The sequence below is a fragment of the Phascolarctos cinereus genome, unplaced genomic scaffold (assembly GCF_003287225.1).
Source record: "Phascolarctos cinereus isolate Bilbo 61053 unplaced genomic scaffold, phaCin_HiC Scaffold_4;HRSCAF=312, whole genome shotgun sequence".
NCBI classification, from domain to species: Eukaryota; Metazoa; Chordata; class Mammalia; order Diprotodontia; family Phascolarctidae; genus Phascolarctos; species Phascolarctos cinereus.
In genome coordinates, this window is record NW_027555847.1 from 674,194,733 (window position 1) to 674,218,423 (window position 23,691).

General features: G+C 41.5%; 1 protein-coding gene across 2 annotated transcripts in view; it reads right to left on the bottom strand.

The window, feature by feature from the left end:
* The window catches only part of THOP1 (thimet oligopeptidase 1), a 46,882-nt gene extending 33,872 nt beyond the window's left edge, over positions 1 to 13,010 (bottom strand). Inside the window, exons 1-3 of one of the 2 annotated variants that reach the window (XM_021008859.2) lie at positions 12,762 to 13,009; positions 8,055 to 8,258; positions 6,161 to 6,309 (exon numbers count right to left, since the gene is read on the bottom strand). In XM_021008859.2, the coding sequence (XP_020864518.1) occupies positions 6,161 to 6,309; positions 8,055 to 8,258; positions 12,762 to 12,921 (513 nt within the window). In that variant the 5' untranslated portion in view covers positions 12,922 to 13,009. Of the gene's footprint in view, positions 1 to 6,160; positions 6,310 to 8,054; positions 8,259 to 12,761 lie in introns of both variants that reach the window. The other variant, XM_021008860.2, reaches the window with a different exon arrangement.
* Between the last annotated feature and the right edge of the window lie 10,681 nt (positions 13,011 to 23,691).

Sequence of the window (23,691 nt, forward strand, 5' to 3'; positions counted from 1 at the left end):
CACTGTACCACCTAGCTGCCCCTTGATTTCCTTTTAATACAGTATACACACCCATAGCTATGGTCTAGTCACAACTGAGTCCTACCAATTCTCAGTAATAACTAGGAGGTCAAATTTGCTCCCTCAAAGCATAACCCAGGAGAGTTCCTCTTTGGGCATCTGTGTATAGACATTCGAGATATGAGTTCTCCTACTACTGGTCATTTTCTTGGCCTTTATTTCTTATGCACTTGTAAGGATACCAAATGCTACTTCTTCAACCTTCTTTGTGGCTTCTCTCTACGGTATCTAACTTGGGGGACATACTTAGCCAGTCTTCCTCCCCTATCCTTTATAGTTTAAAGCTTTTTTAATTAGATTTGCAACAAATCTAACAAATACTTTATTGTCTTAAAATAAAACTTTATTGATGTCTTTTGTTTTTACATTGCCTATTTTTTCTTCTGTATCCCTCTCCTTCAACATCTTCCAGAAAGACAGCCATTCTTTATAACAAAGAATTTTTTAAAAAGAAAAAAGAGGAAGAAAAAACCAACAGAAGTAATCAAGACATCCCAAAAAATCTGACGATATATGTAACGTTGCATACCCTTAAGCAAAAAGAATGGGGGGGGAGGGGAGGCAGACGTATATCTCTCTTTGATATGATCACCGGAAGTGAGTGCTATGTATTTTTTTAAGTCCTGAGAGGGCCTCTTACATTTTGAATACATGCCCCAGGAATCCAACAGAAAGGCATCTTCTTTGTCTGAGGTCAAACTCATTCTTTGTAACTTTGCAACTTTAATTTCCAACTGTTTAGTGCTTGTTCTATTTAAATTGCTGTAGTCACCACATATGGTTTTCTTGGCTCTGCTTACTTCACTTAGCATCACTTCACATAAGTCTTTCCATACTACTCTGCATTCATCATAGTTATTTTTTACAGCTCAGTAAAATTTCAATACATTCACATTTAGTCAGCTGTTCCCAAGTTGATAGGCATCGACTTTCTTTCTAGTTATTTGCTACCACAGAGTGTACTACTATAAATATTGGGGTGGATATGAAGCCTTTCTTTTTTATCAATAACATCCTTGAGACATGGGCCTAGCAATGGAATTTCTAGTTAAAGGGTAGTGACATTTTAGCCATTTTTTTATTTCCAAAATTCCAAACTGCTTTCCAGGACAGTTGTACTAATCCATAGCTCAACGACCAACTGGACTATGCCCAGCTTTTGTTATCTCTGCCAATTTTCTGGGTTTGAGATAAAACTTAGGGTTGCTTTGATTTGCATTCCCTCATCAGTGATTTGTAGTTATTTGCTGACATGACTAGTAACACTTTGCAATTCTTCTTTTGAGAACCGACAAGACCTACTCTCCCCAGCCTTCCTTAGGTATATTCCATATCTATCCAGTGGTCTGTTAACCCTATATAGTAAGCCATGATCTAGAAAGCCAAATCCCATTCTCAGGCGCCACCTTCTTAACGAGCTATTCATTTTCTAAATTGATTTTTCTCTTCCTCATCCCTTGCGTTCAACAGGCAAAAGTGAAGAAAACACAGCTTGGATCCTTATGGTCTTCTGTTTCTTGCCCAAGTATTTCTTGGTCATTGACAATCTATTTAGACATCTTCTGGAAGTCATTTACGACAATGTGAATCACCAGAAGTGAGGGCAATCCACTTTGAGTCCTGAGAGGTCCTGTTGTGTTTTGAATACAAGCCACAGGAATACAAAAGACCTCCCTTGTGGTCAGGCTGGCAAAAGCTGCCTCCATACTCCTAAGCAAGGAATCACAAACAACTCTGCCCCTTCCTGGAGCATCTCCTTCTATCTGATCGTGTCTGAGGTTCTTCTATATCATTCTTGGGAGGACCAGAGGCTTACTCCTCTCAGAGCACCCACATTCTCCTCCTTTAGCAAGGAGTAAAGTATCAAACCTCTTTTTAAGTTCTCTTCCTTCTCTGTGTAACCCTGTTCTATTCGCTAACATCTTGACAAGGATTGAGTCTTCCCTTCCCCTCCTTCACCCCAGAACTTCCCTTTCCAATGAAACCTTGCTTCAGCCTCCTTTAGGACCCTTCCCCCTCCCTAACAACCTGGAGCAGAGAGGTGTTCTATTCCTTTCACCTTCTCTTCCAGGAAGAAGTTCAGCCCACGGTGGGGTCACCAGTAACAGCTGTTAAACTGTGTAGGAGGAACTAATGAAAAGAAATGCAAGGGAAGGTGGCCTAGCTGTTCCAGATCTTAAATTGTATTATAAAGCAGCAAACATTAAAACTACTTGGTACTGGCTAAGAAATAGAGTGGTGGATCAGTGGAATAGGTTAGGTACACAAGACACAACAGTCAATGACTATAGTAATCTACTATTTGATAAACTCAAAGACCCCAGCTTCTGGCGACAAAAACTGCCGGGAAAACTGGAAAATCGAGTATGGCAGAAACTAGGCACAGACCAAAATCTCACACAATATACCAAAATAAAGTTAAAATGGGTTCATGATTTAGATACTATAAGCTGATACTATAAACAAACTGGTAAAGCAAGGAACAGTCCACCTGTCAGATTTATGGAGAACAGAAGAATTCATGACCAAATAGGAGATAGAGAACATTGCGAAATGCAAAATGGATAATTTTGATTACATTAAATTGAAGAGTTTTTGCACAAAGTCAACGCAACCAAGATTAGAAGGAAAGGAGAAAACTGGGAAAGAATTTTTACAACCAGTGTCTCTGATAAGGGACTGATTTCTAAAATATATAGAGAATTAAGTCAAATTTATAAGAATACAAGTCATTCTCCAGTTGCTAAATGGTCAAAGGATATGAACAGGCAATTCTCAGATGAAGAAATTAAAGCCATCTATAGTCACATGAAAAAACGCTCTAAATCACTATTGATTAGAGAAATGCAAATCAAAACACCTATCAGACTGGCCAACAAGACAAAATAGGAAAATGATAAATGTTGGAGAAGACATGGGAAAATTGCAACAAAAATTCATTGTTTGGTAGGGTTGTGAACTGAGCCAACCATTCTGGAGAGCAATTTAGAACTATGCCCGAACGGCTATAAAAATGTGCATACCCTTTGACCCAGGAATAGCATTTCTAGGGCTGTACCCCAAAGAGATATGGGAAAAGGACCCACATCTACAAAAATATTCATAGCAGCTCTTTTTGCGGTGGCAAAAAGCTGGAAATTGAGGGAATGCCCATCAATTGTGGAACAGCTGAACAAGTTGTGGCATATGAATGTAATGGAATAATATTGTGCTGTAAGAAATGATGAGCAGGCAGACTTTAGAAAAACCTAGAAAGACTTGTATGGAGTGATGCTGAATGAAGTGAGCAGAACCAGGAGAATGTTGTACACAGTAACAGCCACAATGTGTGATGACTAACTTTGATAGACTTAGCTCTTCTCAGCAATACAAGGATCTAAGACATCTCCAAAAAACTCATGATGGAAAATGCTATCCACATTCAAAGAAAGAACTATGGAATTTGAACGCAGATCAAAGCATACTATTTGCTATTTTTTCTTCTGTTTTTTTTTGTTTTCTCTTTCTTGTGGTTCCTCCTATTGGTTCTAATTCCTATTTACATCACTAATGTGAAAATATGTTTAATAGGAATGTGTATATATATATATATGTGTGTGTATATATATATATATATATATATATATGTGTGTGTATATATATATATATATATAAAACCTATGTCAGAATGCATGCTGTCTTGGGGGAGGTGGGAAGAAAGAGGGAGAAAAATTTAAAACTCAAAACTGATTGCTGATAAATCCAAATAAATTAATTAAAAAACTGTGGCAGAAACAGAAACATCACGTACTCGATATAAGTCACCCAATGATTTCTTTACTCTCTATAATGGTTGAGAAGTGGACACAGTCTTCCAGATAAGGTCTCATGAAGGAAGGTAGGACAGCATGTTCCTCATTGGCTGACCTCATTCTCAACACTTAGACTTTTTTTTTTTTGGTGAGGCAAGTGGAGTTAAGTGACTTGCCCAGAGTCACACAGCTAAGTGAGTGTTATGTATCTGAGACCGGATTTGAACTCAGGTCCTCCTGACTCCAGGGCCAGAGCTCTATCTACAGTGCCACCTAGCTGCCGCAATACTTAGACTTCTACTCAGGTAGATGAAGACCACTTGGCATCAGAAGACTTGAGTTCAAATTTTGCCTCAGATATTTACTAGGTGTGTATCCCCCTGAAACTTAAGTCAGCCTTAGTTGCCTCCTAAAATGGGTATGACCGTACCTCCCTCAAAGGGCTGTTATGGAGATCAAACAAAATAATGGATGTAAAGTGGAACGCAGACAAGGAATGAGGAGTCCAATGATGGATGCAGCACCCATCCTCAGTCACCACCTTCCTGTGTCTCTTTCTCCATCTGCAAAATGTGGTTAATCACCACTGCTGCCCACCATTGTTCACGTGTAAGTAATTCTGAAAAGCACAAAACGTGTGGTGAAGCAGACGAGCCAGAGGGCGTGGATCTGAGGTCCAGCTCCGCCACTGTGGGACTGTGGATCGAAGGCAGAGCCCCAATCCAAGCTGCTGACTGGGGCTGATCATAAATTTCCACTGCCTTCCTGAGTAGAACGCTTCACCCAAAGGTGAAGCTCCCATGATGCAGATGCATCTGATCTCTCCTGCAGCCTGGGCAGCTGATTTCTGTGGACTGCTAAGTCAGCTCAATGGCTTCTCCTCCCTATCTTCCGCTATCAGCAAACAGACTTTATGGCAATGGGAGAACTGAAGGGGAAATGGCACTCTTCCATTAAGTGCCTATGCCAGCTGTGGCTCCGCGTCCTTTCTGAGAGGACCAGTTAGCACTGTCCTACCCTGGGGGAACAGGTGAACAAATGATCTGTCTGTGAATGGAACATTATCACGTTGTAAAAAATGACAAAAAGGACAGTTTCAGGGAAACCTGGGAAGATTTATGGTAACTGTTAAAGAACAGTTCACGCGATAACAATACTGTGAAGAAAAAGAACCTTGAATGACTTAACAACTCTGATCAATACAATGACCCACCACTTTATCAGAGGACCTCTGATGAAATACGCCTTCTTTCTCACCGAGGGCAGAAAGACAATAGACTCAAAAGGCAGAAGGGGGCAAACGTTTTCAGACACAGCCAACGCAAAGTTTACTTTGCTTGACTTTGCATATTTGTTGCAAAGGGTTTTCTGGGCAGGGAGGGGACAGATCAAAAGGGAGCAGTGGACATAGTATTGCCATTTTAAAAAAAGAAAAAGAAGGGTAATTGAAGCATTTTTTTTAACGCACAGAAAAGAACAGAAAGTAAAAGGAAAAGTGGGACAGCTTTTAAAGTTGTGTGTTAAATTTATTATATACTTTTTTTTTTTTGGTGAGGCAATTGGGGTTAAGTGACTTGCCCAGAATCACACAGCTAGTAAGTGTTATGTGTCTGAGGCCACATTTAAACGTAGTTCCTCCTAACTCCAAGGCCAGTGGTCTATCCACTGCACCACCTAGCTGCCCCTATTATATACTTTAAAAGAATAGTTACCTGTACACAACAGACTCATGGTTTCATGTACAATACTCTTCTCTCATGCTACTAGATATGCGGAAATGCCTATTTTACTTGGTGTCTAAGTTCAGAATAATTGGGTTTTGCTGTTTTGTTTTGTTTTTTTAAGCTGAAGGGAAATGTTATTGCATTCAGTTCACACGCCAGCTATACCCTTTCTGGATGGACCTGATGAGCAGTTCTCTTCCCTGGCTGAATGGCTGAAAAAAATCAAAGTCTAGGAATGGAATGGACTCGTACTGCACCAAATATGAGTGACTGAGAGAAACCTGGAAAGCCTTATAGGAAGTGACGTACAGTGAAGAAAGCAGAACCGAGCTCAAAAGCTCTCAATAACCCTAAGAAAGCAGTGTCACTGTGAGCGCACTGGAGCCCATCTTTCCCGATTACGGACACAGTGTGCTCTGGGCTGTCCGATACAGTTGTTGCTTCGGTCTGCTTTGCTTATGGGCTCCTCTTTGTTTCCAGAAGGCTTAGATGGTTTCAGGAGGGAGGAGCCAAAGGAGAAATAAGCGGCCTGAAACTTCAGGCCACAGTAAGATTACAAAGAGTCCATGCTCCTCTGGTACTCACCTGCAGCCAGACAATCCTCTGGTACACATCCTGTCTCATGCTCATCTCCACATCAAACTCAGAGAGCTTCTTGTCTGCCTCAGTACTGGCCGTTCGGATATCTTTGGAGGGGGAGACATGTTGTGGGAAATCCAGAATGTTTCTCTGAACTGAAAATAGGTCAAGCAGGGAAAAGTATGTCAGGACGGGCAAGCGGTCAAGCAATAAACACCAATTTTAAACCCTCCTTGGTGAGTCACAGAATAATTATGAGAACCTCACCTGATCCTCCCAACAGCCCTGAGGCAGACAGGACTGGTGTCATTTTACAAATGAGAAAAACAAGAAGTCCTACAGCAGATGTGCAGGAGAGCCAGGGCTAAACCCCTGGCTTCCTGACTCAGAGCCCAGGGGTCTTTTCCACCACACTGCCGGCCATCCCAAAGTGGCAGCACCAGAGCCAAGTCAGGTGGTCACTTGGCAAGTAAGTCATGGAGGGGATTTTTTTTTTCAGGGTATGGGTGAACTATGTTTCCTTTGAGGTCTCTTCCAAGTCTGAGATTCTGCAAAAGGTCCCAGCATCAGCAAGAATCCAGATTCTCTGCTCTGGAACACTGAGACAGAAATAAAAGGAAAGCGTATTTCTGCTCGCAGAAGAAAAACATCCCAGCAACTTGAGCTGTCCCAGAACGGAGCAGCCTGCCGGAAGCAGGTCAGTCAGGTGTTAGTTAATTCAGCTCAGTAAGCATCTATTATGCTACACCCTGCTCCGCCCCTGCCCTCAGGGAGTTTACATTCATCTGAGGGCAGGGCGTGGGCAGGAAAACAACATGTAGCCACAAGAAAATGAAAAATATCAGGGGAGGGGGAGACCTGGGATTTCTTTAGCACCAGAGACCCCAGTGAGGAAGCACCTCCTACGCAAGCACATCTGCTCTGGGACCTCCAGCCTCCTCAGGGAGCTGGCCTACCCACGGAGAGGTCACATGACTAGTGACAGGTCACGTGACCACTGCAGTGACACCTCCAGGACATGGACCAGGAGAGGCCCGGAATATAGAATGCAAGAGGGTGAGTTCAGGCAAAGGCTAAATAGCTAGTGGACTAGTGGAATTTGCTACTGGAAATCATTTGGTTCAACCCCTTCATTTTACATATAAGGACATTCGGTGACTTGCCCAAGGTCACACAGAGAGAAAGTAGGAAAGCTGGAATTCAAATCTGAGACCTCTCATTCCACATCCGGCCGTGGTTCCAGCATAAGATGCCACGTCTTCTACTCAGCCTGAGGAATTCTAGCGTTAGGCTGTGGCTGAATTTGACAAGCTCTACGGTCTCTTTCAGCCCTGGAACTGTATGATGCTACAGTTACAAAGCCAAGCTGGCAGACAGTCTTATCAGATTCTTCATCTGAGATTTAAGGGTTCTCATCAGTCCCTACAATAAGAACATTTACAAACAGAATAAAAAAAGGGCCCCGTGTGAGGGGAAGGGGAAGTAGGATAAATCTGGAAATGAAGGATATCAATAATACCTTTTAAGGGGAGAGACAGATGGGTGGGGAACTAATAGCAGGCTGTCTTCCACGCCCTTGTTACTGAATTTATATTATTAAGTTAATTGGGTGAGGGGGTGGAAGGTGACAAAGAAAACAAGAAAACAGAAGATGGGCAGATCTGGCAAAAGAAACAGCAAACAATTCCCTGAAATAGGTAGGCTTGGAGAGGTGAAAAAAGACTCAAGTTTCAAGGCTGTAAAGTGAATTGGCTCTCGGGTGTGAGTCTGTAATTCAAACCAGTTTTTAGTTTCCTGGCTCTTAGCTGACGGGGCTGACAGGTTTTATCTTTGAACTCTGCTCAGCTAGTTTGCACTGGGTAGGAGCCAATCACCAGCAGGGCCACGACCTGGAATCTACCTGTGTACTCCACTTCCACGTCAGCCAGCGCCTTGAGAGTGCTCTCATAGGACACTTCTTCAAACTCCTGCGATCCCACCTGATCGTACACGCGCTTGGTTTTTTCAATGAGTTCGTTGGTCAGATTTTCAATCTGCCCCGCTGTCAAGTCCCACCGTAAGTGGTTTGTCACAGAACACGGAGACATATTATCCAGGACATCTCCTGCACAGCAACGACAGAGGAAAACAAGGAGCTCGTGCTTGCTGACACCCTCATGGCCACCCAGACACAACTTTGGAGGCCTCTTAGAAGACCCAAGGCTCACCTTTCCATAGGTGGTAGGGAGGGAAACTGAGTTACAAACTGTTTCTCTGGAAGTGCAAGAACCAAATTTTCTATCTCTTTGAGCATCATCTTCCCCCACAGTACACAAAATAGGACCTAAGAGAATGAGGCTTCAAATACCATCAGACACTTATAGGACACTGACTTCAGTTCACAGCACTGTCAAGGCCAGGGGTGAGGAACCTTGGCCTCCAGGCCACATGTAGCCCTCTAAGTCCTCAAGTGCAGCACCCTACTGAATCCAAACTTCACAGAACAAATCCCCTTAATAAAAGGATTTGTTCTGTAAAACTTGGGCTCAGCCAAAAGGCAGCACCCAAGGACCTAGAAGGCCACGTGGCCTCCAGGCCGCAGTTTTTCCACCCCTAGCCTAGCGCTGAGAATACAAGGGAGTATGAGACCAAGCTAGCTGAAGACGTGGAACAGAAAAAAATACAGCCAAAGAGAAGCATTCTCTTCCTTTTATGATTTCATAACACTCTATCCTCTTCACATACACTTACATTCTAACTTTTATTTCAACTTGTTTATGTTTCTCTCTTACTAGGCCCCTGCGAGACTATAATCCCCATGAGGGCAGAGACTATCATTCGTTTTTTGTATTCTTCCTGGCACGGAGTCCAGTGCTCAGCAGAGACGCTAAATAAACGTGCACTGAATCAAAGTCCTTTTCTCTCCTGCTAATCAGATGCCAAGTCTGGACAGTTCCACTTCTATTACATTGCTTACTTCCCTTATTTGTCCCCTCCTTGTCTTAAAACATTTGGAGAAGTATTGATTCTCATTCTTTTTTTTACAACATGAGTAATGTGAAAGTGTTTAATATGAATGTATATGTGGAGCCTATATCAAATTACATGCTGTCTTGGAGAGGGAAGAGTGACACGGATAGGAGAAAATTTAGAACTCAAAATCTTATGGAAGTGAAAGCTGAAAACTAAAAATAAATAAACATTTTAAAAAGAAAAAAAAATTGGGGAAGGGGAGCAGAGGACGGGGATAAGTTTTGTTTTGACACAACAGACAATCCCAAACAAACTCTCAGTAGTGACTGTAACTGATGGTATACATCTCTTTCCACTTTGAAGTTTAACAACAAAAAGGATGTGTTTCACCTCAATAGGAGGGTAGTGACACTATATTTGGGTCAAGTTTTGTAGCCGTTTGGTGTTGTTTTTATTTACATTGTTATAGCTATAATGTATGTTGTTGGCTCTGATTTCTTTCCCTTACTACATGGGTCTTCCCAAGGTTCCCAACCTTCTGTATTTCCTCCTTCATTCCTATAGCTGTCATCCTAGTTTAGGTCCTCATTACCTGGACTATTGTCATTGCTTTCTAAGTGGCTTCTCTCCCCACTGACCTCTTCTCCTTTGGAACAAATAATCTTATAGATCCATTTCTCTGATCAGATCCCTACTCTACTCAAAACCCTTCAGCACCAAAGCTGCTCACGGAATAAAATTAGGGCAGCTAGGTGGCACAGTGGATAGAGTGCGGGCCTGGAGTCAGCAAGATTCATCTTCCTGAGTTCAAATCCAGTCTTGGACACTTACTAGTTGTGTGACCCTGGGTAAGTCACTTAACACTGTTTGCCTCACTTACTCATCCATAAAATGATAGACAGAAAGAAATGGTAAACCGTTCCAGTATCTTTGCCAAGAAAACCGCAAATGGGGTCATGGAAAATTGGACAGGACTGAAAAACAACTTAACAACAACAGAATAAAGTATACATTGTTTCTCCGGACATTGCCGGCCCTTGACGATATGGCTCCAACCTAACTCCAACTTTACCTTGAATAACAGAACGTAAGCCAAGCTAGTTCCACTCCCTCTTCTCTCAGCTTCTCTCACTTGCCTAATGTTGCTCACACTTTCCCCATCTTTCCTGGAATGGATCCCCTACTCTTTCAGCTCAAGTACCAACTCTACCCTGACCTTTCCAGCCAAAAGTAATCTCTCCTTTCCCAAATTTCCCATAATGCTCTGGACTTCTCATTTATATTTCACCACCATTTTGCCCTGTATCATTGTTATTTGTGTACATATTTTACTGTTCTATTGGAGTGTAAGCTCCTCAAGAACAAGGACTTTTTCACCTCTTTCTTCACTGTATCCAGCCCCTGGCCCCTGAGTCCAATGTGCTAAGGCATAGAAGGATGCTATCTTGCAGAATGAGAAGCCCCAACTTTTGCACTCAAACACTGGAGCAGCATGGAAGAGTTTGGAGGGACTAGGAACCCCAGATTCATATGAGCCCAGGTAACCAAGGAATCCAAGTCTAGTAGAGTAGGAAGCGTGGGTCTAGTGATTAAATAAGCAGCCCTAGGCCTTACTGGGGTGACCTGACTTCCCAACTGCCAGACAGCACCTACATATGGAAGAGGGAAATCTGTCTTTTTTTTTTTTAGGCAACTAGGGTTAAGTGACTTGCCCAGGGTCACACAGCTAGTAAGTGTCAAGTGTTTGGTCTGAGGCTGGATTTGAACTCAGGTCCTCCTGACTTCAGGGCCAGTGCCCTACCCACTGCACCACCTAGTTGCCCCAGGAAGAGGGAAATCTGGTTGAGCAGAAAGCTCCAGTTTCCCAAGAGCATGCTGGTGCCTAGGGTTCTTCAAGTATAGATTAGAGAATGCGCAACCCCAGCTTTTCCTGAAAGGACCTAGCAACGGAAATAGAAGAGGAGAGGGCTAGTGGGAAGAGGAACTCCAGGCTCTTTACCTAGACACTATAGTATGAGAGGGAAGTCTAGTAGGACACAGAATATCTGCCTCTGCTGAGGTAAGGATCCAGGCTTTTATTTTCAAAGCCCAAACCTATGCCTGATACTCAGGATTAGAGGGCATGGTGCCTTCTGAGAGGACCCAGCACAGAGAAATGGGATGCAGAACCTCAGGCTCCCTGAGAAGACCAGGTAGTCCAAAGTTATGAATCTGTAGTCAGAGGACTTGAGTTCAAATACAGGTTCTATCACTTCTTTCTCAATTACTCCCTGCCCTCTAAACTGTTGGTGCCCTCCCTTAGAGATAACTCTTCATTTATATCAGATAGATAAATGATAGGCCGATAGATACAGATACCTATCTTATAAATACAGTCATCTGCATGTTGTCTACCCGAAAAGATTGTGGTTTTGCCTTTGTTTTTTTCTAAAGTGCACAGTACCTGGCATTTACTGAGTGCTTAATATGTTTACTGGCTGATCGACTAACTTGCGTAACTTAACCTGTTTCCTCATCTGTGAAAGGAAAATACTAGATAACCTATAAGGCCTCTTCCAATTCTAAATTTATGATCTTTTGAGAAGTATTTAGAGGTAAAGATGAGAAGATCTGGTAGAATTACAATACCCCAGCTTTGGAACTGGAAATGATTTCAAGAGACCATCCAGGTATAGCCATAACATAGCTTTAGGGCTTGAAGGGATTTCAAGGCCATCTGGGCCATCCACCTTTCTACAAATAAGGAAATTTAGGCCTACAGAGGTTAAGTAATATGCAAGATCACAACAGTGGTAAGTGAAAGAAGGATTTGAACCCGGGACCTCTTGACTCCTAATCCAATGTTCTTGGCATTAGACCACATTACCTCTCCTCCCCACTTTATAGATGAAGAAATTGGGGACCAGAGAACGGATCTGTCCTACAGGTAATAAGTGGCAGAATCCAGACCTTCTGCGTATAAACCTAAAGCTCCGGTCTACTACACCTCTTTGTGAAGTCATAGAACCCAGGCTCCTCAGCTTTCAGTCCCTGCACCCAGGATTATAAGGAGGTCCTGCCTGACTGCTAGTTACTAGGAAGGGAGATAGAATTTCAAGCAGCCCCAGTATTACAGGACTCAGGCTCCATGGCTCCCAGTTCCTGTATCCAGGACTACCACCCTGGCTGATGGTCCCTCGGATAGAAAGGAGGGATCTGGGGAGCTAAGCAGCCCCAATATTATAGGACTCAGGCTCCCCAGCTCCCAGTCATTGCGCCCAGGAATATAAGGTGGCCCTGGCTGAGGGTCCTTGGAGTAGAAAGGGGTGGTATGGGTGGCCATATTCCAGGCCGGGGCTCCCTGCACCCAGGACCACAAGGTGGCCCTGGCTGAGGGTCCTTGGAGTAGAAGGAGGTGGTATGGGGAGGACCTATATTCCAGGGCCTGGGCTCCCTGCACCCAGGACCACAAAGGCGCCCTGGCTGGGGGTCCCCCGGGGGGGAGGGGTGGTCTGAGGAGCTGTATTTCAGGACCGGGCTCCCAGTCTCGGCCCCCAAGGTCGCCCTGCTCCCTCCCTCTTAGGAGGAAGTGCAGTGGCGGGAGCGGTGTGGACAGCAGCCCTCGGCCGAGAGGGAGCGTGGGGCCGTTCCGCGGACGGGAGCGCAAGAGCGGTACCTGTGGGGGGCGCCATGGCGGCGGCGGGGCTCCGGCTGCAGCGGTACTCGACGGGCAGGTAGCGCTGCCTGTGACGGAAGGTGTTCCGAGGGCTCCTCCTCCACGGACTAGAGAAATAGACCAGCCGCCCAGGGGAGTTTCGGGAGCGTGGCGGAACCATAGAGGGGAGGGAACAGAGGGACAAAGAGCCAACCTCCTCCTTCCGCCTGGAGCCCTCTAGGACCTGGAGGACTGAATCTTCGCTCGGTCTTCTGGCTCCCAAGCCTCGTAGTAGTGGAAGAGTTTCCTAGAGGCCGCCTAGGTGTGCCAAGCGCGCCCGTTACCATGGAAACCTCGCAGCGCGTCCTTCTTCCGTGCTGCCGGACTGGGCCAGCGCTGCTGTCTCAGTTCTTAATGGGATCCCAGGATTGAAGCCGGTGAGGCCCACAGAGGGCAAATCACTCTGAGGCTCATTGGTAATGTCTTCCCCGTCCACACTCAAACATCACCTCTAGAAAGCTTCCCCAATTCCCTTCTCTCCACCCATCCTCCCCTCCCCCCACCCCAGTGAAATTGATCTCTCCTGCAATTTCCCTACATTTTATGAGAAAGACAGGGATACGTAGGGAATACAGAACCAGCCTCAGCATGAGAAAGACCCGGGTTCAAGTCTTTCCTCTGACACACACTAGTTGTGTGATCTGAGACATTCATTCACCTTCTCAGTGTCCCAGGCCACACCCTTTGACTCTCAGACACTAACTCTAGCTGTACGATCCTGGGCGAGTTATTTAACCCTATTTGCCTCAGTTTCCTCATCTGTAAAAAGGGGCTGGAGAAAGAAACTGCAAACCATTGCTCTATCTCTGCCAAGAAAACCCCAAATGCGATCATGAAGAGTTGGACACAATTGAAAGGACTAAACAACAACATATAATTTGCTGATCTCCAACTCCCTGTCGGAATCTGGAACTGGAAATGCCCTAAACATCTTATACCAAACATGTCCAAAATTGAATTCATTATCACTCCCCTTCCCTTGTATCCCAAATCCTCCTCTCTTCAGAATTTTTTTTTAAGCTATTGGGGTTAAGTGACTTACCCAGGGTCACACAGCTAGTAAGTGTCAAGTGTTTGGTCTGAGGCCAAATTTGAACTCAGGTCCTCCTGACTTCAGGGCTGGGTGCTCTATCCACTGCGCCACCTAGCTGCCCCTTCTTCTGAACTTCCTGATAACTCTAGAGAGTACCACCCTTCTTCCAGGCATTCTCTGAGTTCATGTGGGGGGGGGTAACTGCTACCAAATATATATTTATCACAATGCAGAAGTTATAGGGGTAAAAACCTAGGTTTTATTATTATTCTCAAGCATAGAGTCAGTCCTCAGAGAAAACCTGAACAATCATTAGCATTCTAACAAGGTTTGGGGGTCTCTGGAGTGTTCAAGGAAGACAAGTACCTCTGGTGGGAGGACTTGCCAAGCCCTTTTCAGGGCTGCTCATGCATCTTTGGTGTCCACCTGATTCACCCAACTTCCTACCTGTAGCTGCGTCCTTGGGACTTCTGGGATCTTATCTTCCTTGCAGCTATATGTTGTCTTCCTCAGTTAGAATATGAGCTCCCTGAGAGCTGGGACTGTCTCCTTTTTTTCTAATTGTACCCTCAGTGCTTGACACAGTAAGTGCTTAATAAATTATTTCTTTCATTCATTAAAAAAAAAAAAGAAAAAAAGTTCGTCTCTCATTGTTCACCAATCAGAGCTGATTGCCACCTGTCAGGAACACCCACTCTTCGAAGCATGGCCATTTAAGTGTCAAGAAGCCACCACAATCATTTTTGGTACAGGAGAGATGGCCAAATGACCAATCCTTTTATTAATTATCCACTAGCAATAGTTAACAAAATGATTAATTCAACAGAAACTATGTCTCTAGAACTTTTTATACATCACAGTTTATTATTCCTTCTAGCTATCTTATAAAAAGGTTTTGTAGTTTGGTTAGTATGTCACTAAATCTGTAAATTAATTTAGGTCGTATCTTCATATACATAATATTGGTATAGTCCAATCATGAGCAATGGATATGCCTCTAATTATGTATATCTTCTTTTATTTCTGTAAAAAATGTTCTGCAACAGAAGTCATGAATGGGTCTCAGCACATTGACTTCCAGATATTTTATGCATTTTTTATAGTGTGACACCTCTGGCCTACATGTGTATTTGATATGTACACCTATCTAATCCTTAAAGTTCTGCTGTGTAACATTGCAACCTATGTTAGCTTGAGCGTTGGCTTCTCTAAACCTAAAATAGTGTATTACTATATTAATTATCCAAAAAGAGAGTGCAAGAACAGACCTGTCCACCAGGTGGTGGTATAAGCAGGCCACCAGCTAAATGAACCCATCAGAGTTGCTCTCATGCCATCCCCCCAAAGGCTACAGCACCCCAATTGGCCTCTAAAGGACAATCATTTTACAAAAGCACAGACTACTCCACCTCCTGGTGCTGCGAAGTCATTTATTTTCCCCAGGTCAGCGTTGGTTAGAATCTAAATTTGGACTAAGGGATAAGAAAATATCGCTCAAAATTATTTTTTAAAAGTAGAATCTATCACTTTGCCAGATTTATGAGGATCAAATGAGACAATAATTGGAAATGTGCCTGGCACATTGTAAGCGCTCTATAAATATTCGTTATTATGCTATTCCCCTACATTCATCAAACATAGTTACTTTACTTATTGTGGTTACATTTGTTGTTGTTGAATTATTTCAGTTGTGTTCAACTCTGGGTGACCCCATTTGGGGTGTTCTTGGCAAACATCCTGGAGTGGTTTGCCATTTCCTTCCCCAGCTCATTTTACAGATGAGGAAACTAAGGCAAACAGGGTTAAGTGACTTGCCTAGATTCCCCATTTAAGCTCTAAGGATTCTTACCCAAAGAACCAATCTCACAGATGATTCTCACGTTCTAGAGCAAGTCTACATCTCCATCTCGGGATTCTAGGGGTGTCCTTAAGGAATTAGAGGTGATTCTCTAATGCCATTGGCTTGAGACCCCTCGTTTGTGTGTTCACCAAGATTATCAATTGATGATGATGATGATAATAATTGGCACTCATATTGTGCTTTAAGGATATGCAAAGAGCTTTACATACATTATTTCATTTGATCGTCATTACAACCTTATGAAATAGGTACTGTATTGACCTCTGGTATCAAGGTGATAGAGTAAGGCAGGAACTCCCTGGAGACTTCACAAATTCTCCCCCAAACAACTTGAAAACTGCCTTAGAATCAATTTGAGAAGGTAAGAGAAAGCAGCTTACCATTCAGCAGGTAAAGTCTATCTCACTGGGGTAGGAAGGGAGCTTGGTCCTAGAGCAGTGGTAATCAGCCTCATAGCAAGGGGCCTGCAGCATGGCTCCCAGCCCCAGATCTCCAGGGCAATCCACCGGGGAGGCCCCATGCTCCTATGAGCCAGCAGCTCCTGAGGCAAGTCAACAGTCTGTGCGGCACAGAGGGGTCCCACCCCCAATGCACCAGCAAGGCCTCATCCACTTTGCTAACCAGAAGTGAGACCTTGACACTGAGGCCAGTCAGCAGTGAGACCCCACTATTAGGAGCTATTTTGCCCAATTATACACCAATAAGTTTGATGCTCTAAATGAAATTAATGAATATTTACAAAAACATAAACTGCCTGGATTAACAGAAGAGAAAAGAGAATACTTGAATAACTCAATGTTAGAAAAAGAAATTGAATAAGCCATCAAAGAACTTCCTAAGAAAAAATCTCCAGGGCCAGATGGATTCACAAGCAAATTCTACCAAACATTGAAACAAAAATTAATCCCAATACTACATGAACTATTTGGAAAAAATAGGTGAAGAATGAATCCTACAAAATTCCTTTTACATCACAAATATGGTGCTGATACCCAAACCAGGATGAGCCAAAAGGGAGAAAGAAAGCTAGAGAACAATTTCCCTGATGAATATTAATTCAAAATGTTTAAATAAAACACTAGCAAGGAGATTACAGCAATATATCACAAGGATCATACACTGCAACCAGGTGGGATTTTTACCAAGAATGTAGGGCTGATTCAATATTAGGAAAACTATCAACATAATTGGCCATATCAATAACAAAACCAACAGAAATCGTATTATTATCTCAAAAGATGTAGAAAATACCTTTGACAAAATACAACACCCATTCCTATTAAAAACACTAGAGAGATAGGGGGCAGCTAGGTGGCACAGTGGATAGAGCACTGGCCCTGAGGTCAGGAGGACCTGAGTTCAAATCCAGCCTCAGACCAAACACTTGACCCTGGGCAAGGCACTTAACCCCAATTGCCAAAAAAGAAAAAAAGAAAACACTAGAGAGCATGGGAATAAATGGAGCTTACCTTAAAATGATAAGTAATATTTATCTAAAACCATCAGCAAGCATTATATGTAATGGGGATAAGCTAGAAGCTTTCCCAACACCATCAGAGTGAATCAAGGATACCTATCATCACCATTATTATTCAATATTGCACTGGAAATGATAGCTATAGCACTAAGAAAAGAAAAAGAAATTGAAGGAATTAGAATAGGCAATGAGGAAACAAAACTATCACTCTTTGCAAATGACATATTTATTGTATATGGTATACAGATAGTGTACTTAGGGAATCCTAGAGAATAAATTAAAAAACTAGTTGAAATAATTAACAACTTTAGCAAAGTTGCAGGATATAACATAAACCCACATAAATCATTAGCATTTCTATATATAACCAACAAAGCCCAGCAGCAAGAGAGAGAAAATGAAATTACATTGAAAATAATTGTAGACAATGTAAAATACTTGGAAGTCTACCTACCAAGACAAATCCAGGAATTATATGAACATAATTAAGAAATACTTTTCACACAAATAAAGGCATATCTAAACAATTGGGAAAATACTAATTGCTCATGGATAGGCCAAGCCAATGTAATAAAAATTATATTTCTACCTAAATTAATCTATTCATTCAGTGCTATACCAATCAAACTACCAAAAAACTATTTTATAAAGCTAGAAAAAAATAACAACAAAATTCATCTGGAAAAACAAAAGGCCAAGACTATCAAAGGAATCAATTTTTTAAAATGTGAAGGAAAATGGTCTATCCCTACTAGTTCTCAAACTGTATTATAAAGCAGTAATTATCAAAACTATCTGGTACTGGCTAAGAAAGAGAGTGGTGGATCAGTGAAATAGAATAGGTACACAATACATTGCAGTATATTACCATAGTAACCTAGTATTTGATCAACCCTAGAAAAATCCCAGTTTCTGAGTTCATTATTTGAAAACTGCTGGGAAAACTGGAAAACAGCATGGCAGAAACTAGACATAGACCAACATCTCAGACTATATACCAAGATAAGATCAAAATGGATACATGACTTACACATAAAGAATAATACTGTAAGCAAATTAGGAGAGCATGGAATAGTTTGCCTGTCAGATATATGGAAAAGGGAAGAATTTAGGACCAAACAAGATATAGAGATCATTACAAAATATAAAATAGATAACTTTGATTATATAAAATCAAAAAGTTTTTGCACAAACAAAACCAATGTAACCAAAAGTAGAAGGAAAGCAGAAAACTGGGGAGGGGGGGGAAATTTACAAGAAGGGGCAGCTAGGTGGCACAGTGGATAGAGCACCCTTGGAGTCAGGAGGACCTGAGTTCAAACCTGGCCTCAGACACATAACACTTACTAGCTGTGTGACCCTGTGCAAGTCACTTAACTCCAATTGCCTAGACCAAAAAAAAAAAAAAAAGGAAAATTTACAAGAAGTATCTCTGATAAAACCTGATGGTTTTACTTCTTGTAAATTTTCCTTTCCTTCATTTCTCAAACATATAGAGAACTAAGTCAAATTTATAAGAATACAAATAATTCTCAATTCATAAATGGTCAAAGGATATAAACAGGTAGTTTTCAGATGAAAAAATCAAAGCTATCTATAGTCATATGAAAAAATGCTCTAAATCACTATCGATTAGAAAATGCAAATTAAAACAACTCTGAGTTACCACCTCACCTATCAGATGGGCTAATATGACAAAAAAGGAAAATGATAAATGTTGGAGGGGATAGGGGAAAACTAAGACACTAATCCAACCATTCTGGAGAACAATTTAGAATCATGCCCAAAGGGCTATAAAACTGTGCATACCCTTTGATCCAGCCACACCACTGCTAGGTCTATATTCGAAAGAGATTTTCTTAAAAAGAGAAAAGGACCAGCTAGTACAAACAAATATTTATAGGAGTTCTTTTTGCGGTGGCAAAGTCTCCAAGAAAGACATAGCTTGGGCATGAGTTCAACTAGCATTTCTAGAAGAAATGAGGAGGATGCTGACTCGTTGAGACAAATTGTTAAAACAAAGTCAAAAGACTAACAAAATAGAAGAAAATGTAAGGTAGCTCATTGCAAAAACAACTGATCTGGAAAACAGATGAAGGAGATAAATTTAAAAATCGTTAGACTAATTGAAAACCATGACCCCCCAAAAAAGACCTAGGCAGCATACTTCAAGAAATCTTAAATGAAAGTTGCCCAGATATCCTAGAATCAGAAGGCAAAGTGAAAATAGAAATAATCCACTGGTTACCTCCTGAAAGAAAACCAAAATGAAAATTCTCAAGAACATTACAGTGAAAATTCAGATCTCACAGGTCAAAGGAAAAATGCTACAAGAAATGCTACAAATACTACAGAAAGAAAGAATTCAAATACTGAGTACATATATTAAGGAGCACATGAGAGTGGAGAGTTTGGAATGCTATATTCTAAAAGGCAGAAGATGCAACCAAGAATAGCTTATTCAGCAAAACTGAGTAACTTAATCCTTGTTGTTAAGTCATTTTTCATCTGTATCCCACTCTGTGTGACCCCAATTTGGGGCTTTCTTGGCAGCTCATTTTACAGATAAGGAACTAAGGCAAATAGGGTTAAATGATTTGCCCAGGGTCACATAGCTAGTGAGTGCCCTGAGGCCAATTTTGAACTCTGGAAGACGAGTCTTCCTTACTCCTGCCCTGACATTCTATCCACTGAGCCACCTATGGGCTCTATTAGAGGTCATAGAAGGAGTCTAATTAGACAAAAAGTATGGGATGGTTTGTTTGTTTGTTTTTAATCTTGAGGATCTTAAAAGAAGAATGGAGAGGGAAGACAATTGGAATTCCCTGGGGTGCCTAGAAGGGAGAGCAAGGATGGGGAAATTAACTCACATAATTTGAATGTGCATACTTAGAGGAAAGTGTGGGAAATGCAAGACAGGAACCTCACTTTCATCTGAACTTGAGGAGGAGGAGGAAAGAATACACATGTACATTGAGTTGTACATTTATACCCAGCTGGGTACAGAAATACATTTGACTCAATTGATAAGCAGAAGAGAAAGGGGAGAAGGGAGGATGGATTAGTTCTAAGCAAAAACTAACAAAAAGTAAGGTGGATCCCGAAAAGAAGTTTGACAGAAAAGAGAAAAGATGAAAATCCGACTGGGCTCTGGATGAGGGGAAAGAGAAGACGAGCAGGGGACAGAAATGTATTGTTCCAAACCTAAAGCATTGGTGCTGAACACACTCTTCTCCCACCCTCTTCTTCTCCTTTAATAAAATGGGAGGGGGAGAGAAACAAACAGAAGGAAAGATATAAGAGAAAAGGAGGAAGGAAAACACAAAATTAATGGTCATAACTGAATGAACAAACAAAACCAAAGCAGCTAAAATTAGAAGAGAAACAGGTTAACAAAAAAAGGTCTTTTCAGTTACGTTTCTCCAATAAAGGTCTTATTTCTAAGATATATAAGGAACCGATTCAAATTTATAAGAATAAAAGCAATTTCTCAATTGATAAATGGTCAGAGGACATGAACAAATAGTTTTAAGAAGAAATCTAAGTTATCTTTAGTCATATGGAAAAACAATCTAAATAATAATAGAAAAATAGAAATGAAAACAAAGAAAAACCAAAAAAAAGTTCACATTTTACACCCTTCAGATTGGCAAAGCTGGCAAAAAAGGAAAATGACCAATGCTAGAAGGGCTGTGAAAAAACAGATATGTTAATGTATTTTTTGATGGCGTTATGACTTGATCAAATTATTCTGTAAAGCAATTTTGAATTATACCCCAAAAGTTATTAAACTGCACATAACATTTGACTTAGTGATAACTCTACTAACTTTATACCCCAAAGAGATTTTGTTAGTTGGTTTTTTTTAAGGCAATTGGGGTTAAGTGACTTGCCCAGGGTCAACAGCTAATAAGCATCTGAGGCCAGACTTGAGCTCAGGTCTTCCTGACTCAAGAGCTGGTACTCTATCCACTGTACCACCTAACTGCCTCACCCCCAAAGATTTTTAAAAAGAATAAAAGGATCCACATGTCCAAAAATATTTATTGCAGCTCTGTTTGTGGTAGCAAAGAATTGGAAATTGAGGGAGTGCCCAAATGAGTAATGACTGAACACCTTATAGTATATGAAGGTGATGAAATGCTATTTTGCTGTAAGAAATGAAGTAGATGGTTTCAGAGAAACCTAAGATTTGTAGGAACTAATGTAGAGTGAAGTGAGTAGAACCAAGAGAGTAAGTTCTTTCTTTTTTTTTGAGGCAATGGGGGTTAAGTGACTTGCCCAAAGTCACACAGCTAGCTAGTAAGTGTCTGAGGCTGGATTTGAACTCAGGTCCTCCTGACTCCAAGGCTGGTGCTCTATCCACTGTGCCACCTAGCTGCCCCCAAGAGTAAGTTCTCTAATAACAATAACATAAAGACAAACAACTTTGAAAGACTTGGGAACTCTGATTAATTCAATGCCCAACCATGATGAAACATGTTGATAAAGAGGTTGATAAAGATTGAGTGTAGATAGATATTTTTTAAAAAATACAGCCAATGCTAGAATTTGTTTTGCTTGACTATGCATGATTTTAATAGGAGTTTTGTTTTTCTTTCTTTCTCAATGGGAAGGAAAGGGGTGGTAGAGAGAGAAGGAAGATTTTTATTCATTGAAAAAATAAAATTTAATTTAAATAATCCCCCCAAAGTCTGTCATACATTGTCCACAAATGTATACAGAATCCAGAAGAAAAGCAGGCTCAAATTTAGAGAGCACATGCGACGAATGGTTAAGTCATAGCTCTAGTTGCTGGAAGTCCTTTCTTTCCTGAGGCAGTCACAAAGTTCCCCTTAGACAGAGTATATAGCTTCTTTGCTGGGCCCCTTGTAGAGCAATAAGTATATATCCAGGTTGCTCTTGGCTCCTAGTGAAGACACTGCTGTCAGCTGATATGGGGGATACTTCTAGGATATTGATGGGAAGATAGAAAGTCCAAAATCCTGTGGAATCTTCAAAGTTTGCAAGATCTTCCTGTGTCCAAAGGGGTGGGGAGAAGAGGCATAACCAAGGCCTCTCCTTCCCTTGAACCTCCATCTCCCAGAAATTCCTCCTCAGGAGTTTTACTGGAAGGCCATGCTTACTCAAACCATTCAAAAGTCTCTGGTTCCAAATTAGCTTGGAGTCAAGAAGACTTGAGTTCAAATCCAGCCTCAGACATTGACACACTGTGTGATTCTGGACAAATCACATAAGCTCTCAGCCTCAGTTTTCTCATTTGTCAAATGGAGATAATAACACCTATCTCCTAGGGTTATTGTATAGTAAGGTTGGGCTGGAGCATTTCTCATATACAACCAGTGAGGTGTGACTACCTTTCCTTGGACTATCTGAACAGGATTCCTATACAACAGCACTCTCTTTTCAAGGATTTTTGTCAATTATAGTCTAAAGCTTATTTTTGAGATTGATCAATTGGGCATTTTATAACTGACTTTAAATGGGTGAGGTAACTCCATTAAGTAGTGTGGAGGCAGAACAGACATTTTCTCCACTAGAATGAGCCTTAGCATATGCTCAGTACAATGATGAAGTAAATCAATCTTACTTTTGAACAAATTTATTGAGCATAGAATAAAATAAAAAATAAGTAGACCAAATATTATATTCACCCAATCTTCTCCAGAAATTTCTCATCCACAGGCCATGGGAGAGGAATAAGTGGAGAGGGGTGTGTGTGCATGTGTGTGTGTGTGTGTGTGTGTGTGTGTGTGTGTGTGTGTGTGTGTGTCCAGGATCAAGCTCCAAGTGTAGACTGTATCAAGAGAAATCAGGAAAAATGCAATAGAAAAAGAAAGCGGGAATCAGGAGGACCTGAGTTCAAATCCGGCCTCAGACACATAACGCTCACTAGCTGTGTGACTCTGGGCAAGTCACTTAACCCCAATTGCCTCACACACACACAAAAAAAGAAAGTAGTCCTCAGAAAGCTATAAGAATGAAAAGAAATGACTTCCAGTCTCTCTTGGGCCTTTCCTACTTTTTAAATGCATCAATCCCTTACATTTTCAATGGTGGAGGAAGGAAGGAAATGTCTCTTCCTTCCTTCTCCTTCATGAAGCTTAGCTAGTAATAGCGTCCTGCATACAAGTCATACAAGAGAATATGTGCTTGTCTAGATGAATCTGGGACAGGACCTTAAGACCCTAACTTCCTTTTCTATTTTATGGTTTATTCCATGAGCCCAGGTCACCAAACTGCAGTTCTGCGAAATAGGTTTTTCTAGTCCTAATGGTAACCTGCTATATTTGTATGTGAACATGTATTCTCAGAGTAGAATATATAGCTCCTCAAAAGCAAGAATTGTTTGGTTTTTAAAATTTTGTTTCTCAGTACCTAACAGTACTTATTACATAGTAGGTACCTAATATTTATTGAATTAAATTTTTAAGTATTAAAATATTAACATTTGCTTGGTCATACAAATGGCAGGATGAAGGAATGAATAAAACATTTATTATGTTTCAAGTGTGTTTCT